This window comes from Penicillium expansum, assembly GCF_000769745.1.
Source record: "Penicillium expansum strain MD-8 chromosome Unknown contig278, whole genome shotgun sequence".
In the NCBI taxonomy this organism is placed as follows: Eukaryota; Fungi; Ascomycota; class Eurotiomycetes; order Eurotiales; family Aspergillaceae; genus Penicillium; species Penicillium expansum.
Genome location: NW_015971278.1, coordinates 32,886 through 46,857, shown reverse-complemented (window position 1 = coordinate 46,857; position 13,972 = coordinate 32,886). Strand labels below are relative to the sequence as shown.

General features: G+C 47.9%; 6 protein-coding genes across 6 annotated transcripts; 4 read left to right on the top strand and 2 right to left on the bottom strand.

Moving 5' to 3' along the window:
- Positions 1-192: 192 nt before the first annotated feature.
- Positions 193-1,078, top strand: PEX2_084780 (DNA 5'-adenosine monophosphate hydrolase; the record flags this gene model as incomplete). Its single annotated transcript, XM_016745748.1, has 2 exons — positions 193-268; positions 327-1,078. The coding sequence occupies 2 exons, from the start codon at positions 193-195 to the stop codon at positions 1,076-1,078; spliced, it is 828 nt and encodes a 275-aa protein (XP_016599591.1).
- A 291-nt stretch (positions 1,079-1,369) lies between these two features.
- On the bottom strand, positions 1,370-2,289 carry PEX2_084770 (putative translocon-associated protein, alpha subunit; the record flags this gene model as incomplete). The annotated part of the gene is made up of 3 exons (XM_016745747.1): positions 1,370-1,655; positions 1,717-2,138; positions 2,218-2,289. The coding sequence occupies 3 exons, from the start codon at positions 2,287-2,289 to the stop codon at positions 1,370-1,372; spliced, it is 780 nt and encodes a 259-aa protein (XP_016599590.1).
- Positions 2,290-2,733: 444 nt separating this feature from the next.
- Positions 2,734-4,329, top strand: PEX2_084760 (CCCH zinc finger protein; the record flags this gene model as incomplete). Its single annotated transcript, XM_016745746.1, has 3 exons — positions 2,734-2,808; positions 2,864-3,413; positions 3,467-4,329. The coding sequence occupies 3 exons, from the start codon at positions 2,734-2,736 to the stop codon at positions 4,327-4,329; spliced, it is 1,488 nt and encodes a 495-aa protein (XP_016599589.1).
- Positions 4,330-4,720: 391 nt separating this feature from the next.
- PEX2_084750 (uncharacterized protein) lies at positions 4,721-6,626 on the bottom strand (the record flags this gene model as incomplete). The annotated part of the gene is made up of 3 exons (XM_016745745.1): positions 4,721-5,373; positions 5,424-6,312; positions 6,363-6,626. 3 exons carry the CDS (start codon positions 6,624-6,626, stop codon positions 4,721-4,723), a joined length of 1,806 nt encoding a protein of 601 aa, XP_016599588.1.
- Positions 6,627-7,004: 378 nt separating this feature from the next.
- Positions 7,005-8,933, top strand: PEX2_084740 (karyopherin alpha; the record flags this gene model as incomplete). The annotated part of the gene is made up of 2 exons (XM_016745744.1): positions 7,005-7,241; positions 7,512-8,933. The coding sequence occupies 2 exons, from the start codon at positions 7,005-7,007 to the stop codon at positions 8,931-8,933; spliced, it is 1,659 nt and encodes a 552-aa protein (XP_016599587.1).
- A 2,402-nt stretch (positions 8,934-11,335) lies between these two features.
- Positions 11,336-13,469, top strand: PEX2_084730 (Major facilitator superfamily domain, general substrate transporter; the record flags this gene model as incomplete). The annotated part of the gene is made up of 13 exons (XM_016745743.1): positions 11,336-11,425; positions 11,484-11,561; positions 11,612-11,691; positions 11,741-11,822; positions 11,987-12,057; positions 12,110-12,269; positions 12,318-12,371; positions 12,430-12,481; positions 12,541-12,648; positions 12,712-12,802; positions 12,851-12,974; positions 13,024-13,115; positions 13,172-13,469. The coding sequence occupies 13 exons, from the start codon at positions 11,336-11,338 to the stop codon at positions 13,467-13,469; spliced, it is 1,380 nt and encodes a 459-aa protein (XP_016599586.1).
- Positions 13,470-13,972: the final 503 nt, after the last annotated feature.

Here is a 13,972-nt window from a genome sequence, read left to right as displayed (position 1 = left end):
ACTAAACCGCTTTGGGATTGCGGGGAGCATACGGAGGAGTGCAGCGACCATGGGAGACTTAACTTTCAACAGGCGCATATCTTATAGTCTTACTCGGTCCACCGATGTGAGGCTTTGATTTCCTTGTCCAAAGGCAATGCTGCAGTTAATATCTACTGTATGACCACGAGTCAAGCTTCTACACCAACCATCATGTCTGGGGAGCACTCTAATCCGAGCAAGGGTGACCCAAAGGAGCAAACTGGGACATCGGAAAAGAGAAATGCCTGTAAGATACCCAGAGCCTTGTTGCTGAAAACCATTTGACTGATATATCGGTCTAATAGTTACCGAACTCCTGGCTCCCAAAAGCAAGCAACCCAAGCACGCAACTAAAACCCCATCTGATCGCAACGCGGCCAAGGGCAGGACTGCATTTGGTGTCCGCGACGGACTCGGTGCCTACATCGCGAAGCCTGAGACATACGCCCCCGATGTCGTAATTTACCATAATGACGACTTCGTGGCCATCCACGACATGTTCCCAAAGTCATCGTTACACCTTCTCCTTCTCCCCCGCGACCAGACCAAAACGCGCGTGCATCCATTTGATGCGTTCGAGGACGCCGAGTTCCTAGAAAAAGTGAAGACCGAAACCCGAACACTCCGCAAGCTCGCAGCGGGCGAGCTGCGACGCAAATATGGGAAGGACTCTGCGCAGGAGCAGGCGAGACAGGCGGCGCTGAGCGCTGATCCGCCGCCTGACGAGCTACCGCAGGGTCGAGACTGGGAACGGGAGATTGTGGTCGGGGTGCATGCGGTCCCATCCATGAACCACTTGCATGTCCATGTATTATCGGTGGATAGGTATAGCGAGCGCTTGAAGCACCGGAAACACTACAATAGCTTTTCGACACCATTCTTCGTGCCAATCGAGGACTTCCCGCTGGCACAAGATGATGTGCGACGAAATCCAACGGAAGAGGGGTATCTAAAACGAGACTTTACTTGCTGGCGCTGTGCTAGGGGCTTTGGGAATCGGTTTGCCGAATTGAAGCAACATCTGGAGCAGGAGTTTAAAGAATGGAAGAAGCTGTGAGCTATCGGGGTGTGCTTGTGAAGATATACCAGTACTGCCAAAACAGGCACAGCATGGTATATAATGGATTGAACTCTCCAAAAGTGATCCTGTTTGGCATCCATAGGAGCTAAACTGGGCCAAAATCTTCTATCTGGTAGATATACATGTCCCTGGTGACAAGCAGCAGGGGCTGGTGCATTTCCAGCACGTGCCCAAGGCTGCCCTTACACTAGACCAAAACCCCGACAATGGTATCCATTGAACGGAATTGCCCCCTTCTTCCATCCGCGATGAGTGTCGCGTGTGCATTTACGCACGGGCCTTAGAGCGGCCCTTGACCTTGCGGGCCTCGGGGCGGTTGATGTGGTGAGAGGGGATCCAATCGGCGTTGTAGGCGCTGGCAGAAGAAACCGCAGCGCCGGTAGAAGGCTCCTCAGTAACTGGGGTCTCAACGCGCTTAGCGCCACCCGGGGCGCGCTTCTCGCTGGTCTTTCCGGACTTGCGCTTCTGGGGGAAGTAGGGAGCGACCCAAACGGTGTAGAAGAAGTAACCAGTGCCAGAGACACAGGCAAGCAGGAAGAAGTAGAGGAAGATGCTAATTAGTATTGTTAGTTGAATTGCCCTCACGCGACCAAAGTAAAAGGGGGGCGTCCTACATCTGGGGGTCGAAGATGCTGGTATCCGCCTCCACAATGCTAACAGTGCCATTGTGGGCAACAATAGGAACCAAGCGGCCCTCGCTGTCTGAAATAATGGCAGAAAGAGTCATCTGGAGATCCTGGGGGTGCATCTCGGTGGCGAAGCTGTAGCTGATTGTCTCCTTCTCGCCAGCGGGAACCTCGATGGCATAACGAGTAGCAGTCAAGTTGCGGACAATTTTGGCCTGGTCATCGGGGTTCCGAAGACTACCGCCGACAAAGTTCACCGTGATAGGGTTCGGCTCATCGTTGGAGATGGCAATCAGCGCCTGGGTAGGGTGACCGTTGACAAGTTTGATACCGAAGATCTCGGAAGCAGGGAAAGAGGCCTGGGCCGAGACAGCCAGAGCAGGAACCTCTGCTTCAGCATTCTCGGCATCCTACAAGTTGAAAACCAAACAATTAGTCAATTGAGTCATGCGACGTGGTCCCCGAGACAAATCAAGACGAAACACATACAGCAGCAAAGCCGGTGCCAACGAAGGCCTGGAGAGAGAGTAGAGCCAAAGAGAGGAAACCAAAGCGAGTCATCTTGAAACCGGAAGAGAGAAAAGAAAGAGAAAGAGAAACAGAAACAGGAGAAAGGTCAAGGTCAAGATGAGATGAAGGGGAATATTTGGCTCCACGTATGCAAAACCGGGGGGCTGACTCAGCCAGATAGCACCCGCGGTCTTAGATTGATTTTTTTTATTGGAATCAAAGACAACTGAGTATAAATTCTCTTCTTATATCAATTAATTTAATTAAGTGAGGTGGTCACTGATCATTGGGGATTACAGTGATTTCAACACTTTACGCGCTTTGTAGATTGTCACCTCCTGCAAGCGCTTGCCCACCGGAATTTCCCTGTTCGCTTTGATCAGACTTGAAACTTGCTTCTCTCCCTTACCTTCTCTCTTCTCTTCTGTCGCATTCATCCTCTTCGCAATTCCAACACTTTTCAGATATTCAAACGATCTTCATCGATTTACAAAAATGGCGACCCAAGCTTATTTAGAGCGCTATCGCCAGCTAAGTGCGCTGGACCAGCAGAAGAATGACTTCATTGAGGTACCAACAATTCCTTCCTTAGTCCTTGATTCATTCTCACAAGACTCATGATTAGGAACTCCTTCAACGTGTGACCGCCCTAGAGAATTCCTTCCAACAAGAGAAACTCGATCATGAACGCGAAACCCGGTTCAATCGTGAGGTTCAGGTACATGAAATGGAGCTGATGGACCAGATATCAGTTGTCAAGAAAATGATGGTGAGCACAGCCCTGGATGCATTGCCTAAGTTCGGGCTAACATATCCTTCTTTCCCCTTCCAGGACCGCGAACCATTTGTCGTGTTGCTTTTAGACGGCGAAGGAATAATATTCAAGGACGAATTTTTGCAACTAGGAGAACAGGGTGGACGCAATGCGGCCAAGCAGCTCTGGAAATCCCTCCAGGGCTATGTGACGACAATCCTTTCCACGATCACCGAGCCGAAGATAATGACCAAGATCTATCTTAATGTGAAGGGACTTATGGAGACTTACATTCGGGGCGGAATCGCCCTAGAGGCCTCCACAATCAGTGATTTTATCCGTGGATTCAATGAGAGTGCATCATTCTTCGAAATTGTGGATGTTGGAACTGGCAAAAACAAAGCGCATGATAAAATCAAGGGTATGTGGTGCAACCTGACATAGCAGAAACCGTTGCTGATTCGCTCCCTCCAGAGGCATTCAAGCTTTACTTATACAACTGCCATTGCCACCAACTCTTCCTTGGTTGTCCCTCCAATGAAGAATATGCCCGGTCATTGACAGAACTCATTTCTGGTGCGAATTATAAGGGCCGAGTCTCGCTGGTTGAGGGTCTTCCACTCGAGAAGGAATTTGATTATTTCCGAGATCAGGACTATCGAATTACCCAGTTCCCAGATGTTTTCCGAACCACAAAGATTGCTCCAATTACACTGACTGCACCGAGCGCACCGAATGCACCGTCTTGGGCTGCTCCCTGGAAAAGCGCAATCCCTTCGCGGACTTTGCTTACACCATCGCCAACCCAGCAATTCCAAACACCTGCTCCACTGTCACGAACATCTACTAGCACCAGTGTGTCAAATTTGGGTGCCCCATTAGCCCCAGTGACAATTAAACCGGAGTCTTCTGATTTCCAGGTTGTTCGGTCCAAGGTGCCTGGTACATCCCCCCCAAAGACGGTGGAGCGGAATAAGTATGGCCAACGTGTTGATCGGCTCGACTTCAAGAGCATTCCTCGCGATGATCTTAACAAACTGAAGAAGCTCAAGCTTTGCAATTATCATTTCTTGCTCGGTGAATGCCCTAATGAAGAGAATTGCTATCATGACCATGATCGCAAATTGTCCCGCCAAGACCTGCACATTCTGTCTGCCATTGCTCGCATGACACCCTGTCGCTTTGGTCTAGAATGCGATGACGTCGAGTGTATCTATGGTCATCGTTGCCCTCAGAGTGAGCCTGGTAAAAAGACTTGCTTCCGAGGCGACAGCTGCCGCTTTGAGCCTGTGGCGCATGGTATTGACACCAACATCGTCAAAGTTACGAAAATTTGAGTGGCCATCTGGCAATCTTATGCCCACCTCGGGCGATCTGAACCTTTCGCACTTGCAGTAAGGTCCTAAAATATTGTGTATTGAGTTCGGCGTGACCGGGTTTGAGGTTTCACGGGGAAAAGGTTCAAGGGAAGCACCCATGACATTATCAGAATTCGGGAGTTATGGACGGTGCATGAGAGCAGGCTTGCTATACAGCCATTGAGAATTAATCGTTGTTTTTCCTTTTCCATGCGGGTGAAAAAGACGGTTCCAGGCGCAGAAGACTCAACTATCTATCTATTGATTCGAAATTTTAAATTGTATTAGTATAAAGGATCAATCCATACAAGATTTATTTAGGGGTATTTGAATTGATATTATTACAAGACTTCCAAGGTTGGGCTAGAATTCATGTGTGGATAGTCGTGCCGAACATGGCAAATCGTCTCTCCCATCCAAAGCAATCAGGGTGAGTGCATACCTCGCCGTCGACATCCATGACATTGGGATCTTTGTCATGGGTGCACTGAACGCCATATTCCTTGATGCAACACTCGAATGGGCAGGACTTTACTGGTCCCCAACTCTGTTGACCAGAAGCCATGGCTTTCGACTTTTCCTCCTCGAGATTGCCCCATAGGAGGAAAAGCTTTTCTTTGATCGCTTCCAGCCTCCGCGGGTTGTCGCGGAGGTTGAATGCATCATCGTCAAGAAGACAATCACCATCTTGACCGCACACATATAGCTTCATCACTTCTCGGGGCTGTTGTTTGGAAGGTTTGGGCTCAACCCCCTCCACAAGAAGGCAAAACCGCCATTCCCAGCCAAATTTAGGATCGATGGCGCCGTTCTCATTGCCGAATAAGGGAGCGCTAGTGGTTTGAATCGCAAAGTCTTCTACCCTTGGGGGAAAGAAGTCAACCACCCGGACTTGAGAGTGGTAATTGACATTTTGAAAGGGGAGTTGGTAGACAATGCCGCCCGGGGCATGGTTTATGTGGGTTTCTGCCAACAAAATCTTCTCGAGAGAGAGAGTAGGCACTGTGTAATTTCTTGTTTTGACTAAATATTTATCAGCTAGTGGGCTCCTCCTCTGCATATAATCAACTCACCATGTTGATTCACCTTGATTCGTGATGCTGCTGGCATGGTCAGTTGGCCATCTTCTTTCCGAGCTTCCTTTTTCTGCTCGACTCTTTTGTTCCTTTTTTTGGCCTTTTTGGTATCTGCCTTGGGTTCGCCGTGGATCTTCCAATATTCGGTCCGACGGGTCATCAATTCTTGTACACGCTCGTCATTGGAATTCATCTTCCGGACATGAATCTTCTCCGGAAATCGTCTGTCTTCATGAACGGCAGCTTCCAAGCCACCACGGCCTTCCTTGATCCGGGCATATGTCAATAGAGCGATATCACCTGCCTTGAGGTGTTCTCGGGCATATGTGGCATGCGGCTCCCATAAAGTCACTTGAATGGTCAATTTGCCCCATGGGCCTGGCCAGTTCTTTGTCTTTTTTACATAATTAAATCGGTCCCCTTCAGGACCTGATTCCTCGTCATCTTCTCCGGGTTTCTTGTAATTGACAAGCTCCTCATTCTCGGTAAAATCTGTCAAGTACAGTACGGATTTTTCACTGTCATAAGTATTGAGGCTCACAACTTGGCCAAGTAACTGACACAATAGGCGAACCTTCGCAAACTGAATAGGAATACATGGTAACCCTCCAAATTTTGGGGCTGCGCCGGGAGCCTGAACATGAGAAGACTGCTGAAAGGCGGGTACACTGCGTGGCGTGGGTTGTGGCACAGAGATTCCTGCGGCAGATACGCGATCCAGGAGTGATTGTGCCTGGTCCTTTTCCTTCAAACTCGGCTCGAAAGGGATAGGACCACTGGTGATGAATGGGCTGGAGCTCAAACTTGGTTGCGGTCGGAAAATCACCCATGGCACATGGGAATGTTGAGAAACTACCCCTGTGGGTTTGTTATGGTAGATTGTCACCTGAATCGTATCAGCTTACTATGCTGCTGCATTCATGTATATCCACTCACCCGGATATTTCGTAGTAGGACTACATCATTGAGCTTGACATTGGGAAGGTAACTTTCATCATCATTGAAATATTTGACTTTGAGACCACCTTGCCAGGTCGGTCCATCAAAATCGTAGTCTTTGATGGTGAATGTGATGCATGCCGACGAGCCTTTGGTCCGAAAGAGTGGTAGAGTATCAACCACCACTCCTAGGACATTGACATTGAAATTCCCTTGTGAAGAACAAGCGGTGGTAATATCCACTAGATCACCTGAAGCCATGTCTTTTGCATGGAAGAAGCTTGGGTTAGACGTCCTGCAAGCTCCCGATGACAAATTACAAACCGCTCAAAAATATGTATGTCTTTGTTAATGAACATCCATCGTAGAGTTATTGCCATGAATGAACATCCAGAGAAGGAGAATTCACAAAAGCTCAAAGAGGAAGAGGTTGTTGCCCAAACCCATGGATGTAAATAAAATGGAATGGTCACGTGATAGCATCGTTTCCCCTCCCACAGAAGTCTTCTCCCCCCCACATCAGATCCCTCTCTCTTCCTTCTTCCTACTCTCCTTTCATCCCCCAGCGCGCCCACTCAACACCACCTACTACACAATCGATTCCCGCGGCGCGCTTAGTTTCTTCTTTACATTTTCATCATGGCGGAACGCTATATTCCCGAACATCGCCGCACGCAGTTCAAGGCCAAGAACCAGTTCAAGCCCGACGAGCTCCGCCGCCGCCGTGAAGAACAGCAGGTTGAGATTCGCAAGGCGAAGCGTGATGAGAACTTGGCCAAGAGACGTGGTATCCAAACCCAGGATGGTAGAATCGGTGTTGGTGGCATGGCTGCCGCCACTGAGAGTGATGATGAGGCTAGTGCTATTGAGAGTGAGGTAGGTCTTGGAAATTTTCTTTGATCCTTTTGGATTTGTTTCATTCTATATCCTCATTTGAAATTCTACGGGCTTATTGTGTGGTTGCCACCCCCTGGGTTCTTTTGAGATTTCTTTGTTTTTATGATGCGATCATCAACAAGGAATTTTTTTCACCGCCCTGTTGCCATGGCCCACGAAGCCCCTCCAAGTCGGATCTTCGAGGCCGCGCCCCACTGCAATAAAAAAAACATTGTGAAAATTACCAAGCTAACAAAATGATTTATTTAGCTCAACGTCGAGCTTCCCCAGATGGTGAAGGGAGTTTTCTCCGATCAGGTTGAGGAACAGATTCAAGCTACCACCAAGTTCCGCAAATTGCTTTCCAAGGAGCGCAACCCTCCTATCGAGCGTGTTATCGAGACCGGTGTCGTTGCCCGTTTCGTCGAGTTCCTTCGCTCGCCTCACACCCTAGTTCAGTTCGAGTCTGCTTGGGCTTTGACCAACATTGCTTCCGGTTCCGCCCAGCAGACCCAGGTCGTCATCGAGGCTGGTGCTGTCCCCATCTTCGTCGAGTTGCTTAGCAGCCCTGAGCCTGATGTTCGTGAACAAGCCGTGTGGGCCCTCGGTAACATTGCCGGTGACAGCCCTCACTGCCGTGACTTTGTTCTGGGTGCCGGTGCTTTGCGTCCCCTTCTCAACCTCATCAACGATGGTCGCAAGCTGAGCATGCTCCGCAACGCTACCTGGACTCTTAGCAACTTCTGCCGTGGCAAGACCCCCCAGCCTGACTGGAACACCATTGCCCCTGCCCTTCCCGTCCTCGCCAAGCTTATCTACATGCTGGACGATGAGGTCCTGATTGACGCTTGCTGGGCTATCTCTTATTTGTCCGATGGTGCCAACGACAAGATCCAGGCCGTTATTGAGGCCGGCATCCCCCGTCGCCTAGTGGAGCTCCTTATGCACGCTTCTACCTCCGTCCAGACACCCGCCCTCCGTTCCGTTGGTAACATCGTCACTGGTGATGACGTCCAAACCCAGGTGATCATCAACTGTGGTTCTCTTCCTGCTCTGCTCTCCCTCCTGAGCTCCACCAAGGATGGTATCCGCAAGGAAGCTTGCTGGACCATCTCCAACGTCACTGCTGGCAACTCCAGCCAGATCCAGGCAGTCGTCGACGCTGGCATCATCGCTCCCCTTATCAACCTGCTTGCCAACGGTGACTTCAAGACCCGCAAGGAGGCTTGCTGGGCTATTTCAAACGCCACTTCTGGTGGTCTCCAGAAGCCCGATCAGATCCGCTACCTTGTTTCTCAAGGGTGCATCAAGCCCCTGTGCGATCTCCTGGCCTGCCCTGACAACAAGATCATCCAGGTTGCTCTCGATGGTCTTGAGAACATCCTCAAGGTCGGAGACATGGACAAGGAGGCTGGCCAGCCCGGTGAGGCTCGTGTCAACCGCTACGCTCTCTTCATCGAAGAGGCCGGTGGTATGGAAAAGATCCACGATTGCCAAAACAACGCCAACGAGGAGATCTACATGAAAGCTTACAACATCATCGAGAAGTACTTCTCTGACGAGGATGAGGCCGGTGGTGATATCGAGGAGCTTGCTCCCCAGCAGACCCAGACCGGATTCTCTCTCGGCACTGGCCAGCAGCAACCTGGTAGCTTCAACTTCGGCAACGGCGGTGATACCATGGATATGTAAAGACTCGTCTTTCCCATGCACTATCCCCCTTTCTGTATCTTCTTCCTTTTTCAAAACCATACGTCGAAGCTGCTCCCAGCGTATCCTCGCATGGCCAGGGCACCACTGGCTACCGAGAGGCCAGGTTGCTTGCACACAACCTCGACGCCTCTCGTGCGCTTCGGCCAAGCTACTTCTCGGTCTGGCGTTGCGTCTAAACAGTTTCTGGTGCTCATTTGATTCCCTCATCTTCTCTTGTCACGAATTTCACTTCCCCCTTTTCTTTTTTTTTTGATTTCACGATAAACAAGATTCACCATCATGTATCCCCTCCCCCACCCCTTTAGCATCCTCATACACAGGCGCATTTGTTTGCCGGATCGGTTTTCTCTCTCCAGTTACGTTAATGTCCCCTGACTATGGTGTTCCTTGACGAGGCATTGGTCTCCCCAGCGGGACCTTCCTCGCTCACTGGCAACAGGGGTGTGATGGCACATTTTGCTCGTACATCGCTCATAATCTGCTCAGATCATTCCCCTGAAAATGTTATTGCGCTATTCTCGTGGTACACCTTGCAGTTCGCCAGGAAAATGCCAAATTTCCCTTGATTAATCCTTTCTTGTAGTTGTATCTCAGTAATATTCCTCTTTTTAGACAATTTCTATTTGTATTGTTTCCTTTTACACAGGACACGGATTCAATGCTGAACTCGCAAGCTTTCAATTGTTAAAACACTATATATAAAACGCCCCAAGGCAGTGAAAGATGAACTACAACCAACCCAAAAGGGGTTGCAAAGTGAACCGGAGCAAGGTCATTTCAAGGAACTATTCTCAAAATCTAACCGAAAGCGAACAGCGATCGTTGTTGCACTCAACTTTTTCCAACAGGCTACAGGGCAGGCATTCGCATCGCAATATGGCACTCTATATGTAAAATCCCTGCAAACTCAACTTCAACGTCATCAATGGTTCTATCGGACTCGTCATAGTTTTACTATGCCTATACCTCAACGATAGAGTTGGAAGAAGGTGAGCTCGCATCCCCAAAAGAGGGTCATGACTGACGTTGGCAGGCCCTTACTTCTGATTGGTGCGGTAATCCAAGCAACCGCACTTCTTACCATGGGAGGACTCGGAGTACATACTCCATCTCATTCTCAGAAGTCAGCCATTGTTGCAATGCTTTCCCTGTTCACAGTGGGCTTCAACATAGGATGGGCTGCGTTAACATACGTCGTGACTACTGAGATACCAACTCTGCGCGTGCGAGATAACTCACAGCGGATTGCGTCTGTTGCAAATGTTCTTACATTGTAAGTTAACATTGCTTTTCAACCATCATGTGGGACAGGAACGTTAACCTTTTACATCCAGCTTCGCAGTTTCGTTTAGTCTACCATATCTCATGGATTCCGGTTATGCAAACCTTCAGTCGAAGATTGGCTTTATTTATTTCTGTGTCCCTGAATGCCAAGGAAGATCATTCGAAGAAATTGACCGATTGTTCCGGAAGAAAACGCCTCTTCGGAAGTTTCACAAGCATGGAAATTCACTGGGTGGCGAGGCAGATATCACAGAGGTTTCAGGGAACAAAGAGGTTGCCTAGACCGACCAAGCAAAGTATCTTGAAGTTTTATACCCTCATAATATTACATCGCCGAAACCTGGGTTCGGCGTACTCTCGGTGTATATGGCGGGCCTTAGTCTCTTAGGCTTTTATCTCGCTACGGCCTTCTCTGTTGTTGCTCTCGCAAGGTTCTCCTAAGGATCCTATGTCAGGCTAAAGCTTACGCGTGTCCCTCCACAAATACCTAGGATCGGCAATTTCTCGCAGAAGGCTATCATCAGTGGAGTTGGCCGAGCCGTCTTTCAGCCTATGATCGCACGGATGCGGGACTTTTTATATTTGCAAAATATATTGCAGGTAGCTTAGTAGCAGAACCAGTAACAAAGCGCATGAACAGCCCTATGGCGTAATATGAGTGCCATATTGCTGCTCCGATGAAGTGACGCTAGGCTATGGATCTACAACATACTAAGACCTCAACTATGATGGTGCCATACACCCCCTAGACTGATGTCAATCGCTACGCACTTTTGGAATTTTTAGTTAGATGAATGGAATATTTAAACAAAAAGAGGCATATTTATGCTACTTCTATACTTGAGGTCGGTACAGGCGTTAAGTCTTATTCAAAACAAGCATTAGATACGCCTTCATTTACTCGGATGATGCCATTCCGCCCCCATATTACTGTCCAAAGGAAAGCTTAATAGATTGAAGTAAGAAAGATACGGAAATCCTCTCAACAATAGTGTTGTTGTAGTACACCCATAAACCTATATCACGCCTCTTTCACAGGCGTAAATTCCGCGTTCTTGATCTGCCTTTCATAGCAGATCTGGTAGGAAAACTAAGATATGAGCGCACAAATAGTCTCTGATGGAAAGAATGCTACTAGCACAGTCTCTCCAGTCGCAGAAATTGACCTGAAAGAAGAGAGGTCTTTGGTATGTCTATCAACCCTCTCCCATTTGTGTGTCTAAAATTTTGATTTATCTAACACAGGTATGGCGCCTGGATATTTTCTTCTTGACGATTGGCTTTCTAGGCTATGCATTCAAATACCTAGATCAAACCAACATTGTATGTTTATCCGCAGCCCTGAGGAATATTCTATGTTAACGAGCTACTAGAGCAATGCCTATGTTTCCGGAATGGAAACTGATTTGGAACTTTATGGAAATGAGCTGAATTACTTTACCACTTTCTTCAAGTAAGTCGCCGATGCTCTTTTTGTGAGACATTCTTATTAACCATAATAGCATTGGTTACATGATCATGCTATATCCCTCATGCATCATAATTTCCCACATCGGACCGTCAGTTTGGCTACCCACCTGCGAGGTAAGTAAAAATCAATTTATACTACCTAGGTATTCAGAAACGCTGACAAAGCTTTTAGATCATTTGGGGTATATTGACTTGCTGTTTATCCACGGTCACCAGCGCAAAACAAGTACAGATGCCCGATCCGTTCATTTAATCTCAGTTGACGGTATTTTCTATAGGTCTATGGCCTTCGCTTCCTTATCGGCTTTTTCGAAGGCGCAACTTGGCCAGGTTATTTTACCATCATCAGGTCAATACTCTAATCCACTATCAGAAGCACACATGCTAACTCTGCGCTTTAGCCAATGGTACTTGCCTCATGAAATGGCTCTCCGAATGAGTATTTACAATATTGCACAACCCGTTGGGGCTATGTTATCTGGCGCGATGCAAGGTGCACTTTCAACTAATCTGGAAGGTGCCCTTGGTCGAAGCGGCTGGCGATGGGCATTTATCATCAATGTAAGCATTGTATTGGCGATTTTCGATAGACTTGTGCTAATTCTACAGGGGGTTTGCACTATATTCATCGCCTTACTAGCTTTCACGCTTTTACCAGGCTTTGTACGAACCTACTTCTTGTCATTCCCTGTTTTAAACTGACAGGACATATCATATCTAGCCGGATCGCCCAAACCCCCTTGCCAAGTTTTATCTCAGGCCTCGAGATATTGGTATGGAAATGCACACTGAAATTTATATTTAGCAAGTGTTTGCTAATATTCCATTGAAGCCATCGCTGAAGAGCGAACTCGCAGAATAGGCCGTGACCCGCAGGTTGGGATCAACATCAAAACATTCCTGCGCTGCTTCAAATTTTGGCATGTCTGGTTGTTTTCAAGTAATTAAATTCAGGGTTTCGTTTGAAGGAAAGTCGGATGATCTAACCAACGATTTTTTATAGTTGCCTGGGCTATCGGAACCAATACTACGCCTTCAAATTATTTCAACCTTTGGCTCAAGTCCCTCAAAAATCCCGATGGGAGCTTGAAATAGTGAGTATTACTTCCTCTCTTAAGCACTTGCACTAATAAGCCATCTAGCTCGGTTGGTATGCTCAATTATCTACCAATTGCAGGCCAAGCACTCCAACTAGTTGCGGAGCTCTTGTTTAGCGGCTTCAGTGATTATCTTGGTACTCGGTTGCCATTTTTGCTTCTTCACTCAGTAAGGCATTCCAGCAGAGTCAAGAACCCGATACTAATCCTATTTTCAGGTGATTAATATCACCTCACTGATTATTTTGATAATACGACCTGAAAGTGAGAGTGCCTACATGGCTGGCTGGTATATGAACTATGTTGGAGCGTGAGTATTACATTCCTCTTGATACACATGTACTTCATTTCTTCTAACTGGGACAGGGTATCGACTATGCTTCTTTGCGCTTGGGCATCTGCACATCTCGAGAAAGAACCTCAAGTTCGAACGGTTCTGTTCGCGACTGGAACTCTGTTCTCATACTTGTTTAGTGCATTCCTACCTATTGCCGCATATCCCGCCGCGCAGGCACCCCATTGGCATATTGGTGCAAAGCTCTATCTTGGTCTTTCTGTCTTCGATGCTGCACTTTTTGTTAGTATCTTTTTCGCCTTCAAATGGCAAGCGAGACGCGACAAGAGAAAGGAGAGGGCTGAGCAAGGTGATTCGTCCGACCTCTGAAGGAAGCCTCAAAACAACATGGAAAAAAAATCAAGAATTTGAGGAGGGGTGTCGTCATGTCGGAAAAAAAACTTCATCATCTATAGATCTATCGGTATAGTCTAGTGAAGTCCGACAAAGGCGTCGGCTACGACGCGTGGGGGCGACATGTAGTGATGACATTTACAAATTCACACAGCCTTTTGAAGGGATTTTTGGGCAAATGTTGCTTAAGCGAGATACTTTATTAGGCTGGCCCGTCTAGGAACGCGGTTTCTTATTTCTGGGCTGCCTTGTGAGGGCGTAGTGAGGAAAGTCGACGTACTATGTATGTAGCTAACGTATTTCACATACGAGCCGGCCACACAAACGAGCCGGCCACCCCACCCAAAACGCGTCAATTAATTTAACCCCTTCTTCTTCAACCACCTACCATGCCACCAATTCGCCCCCGATCCTCTAAAAATTTAGAGGAGCAAGAGGGTCGAATCTTACTAGCTATCCAGGCTTTTAAGAATCAAGAA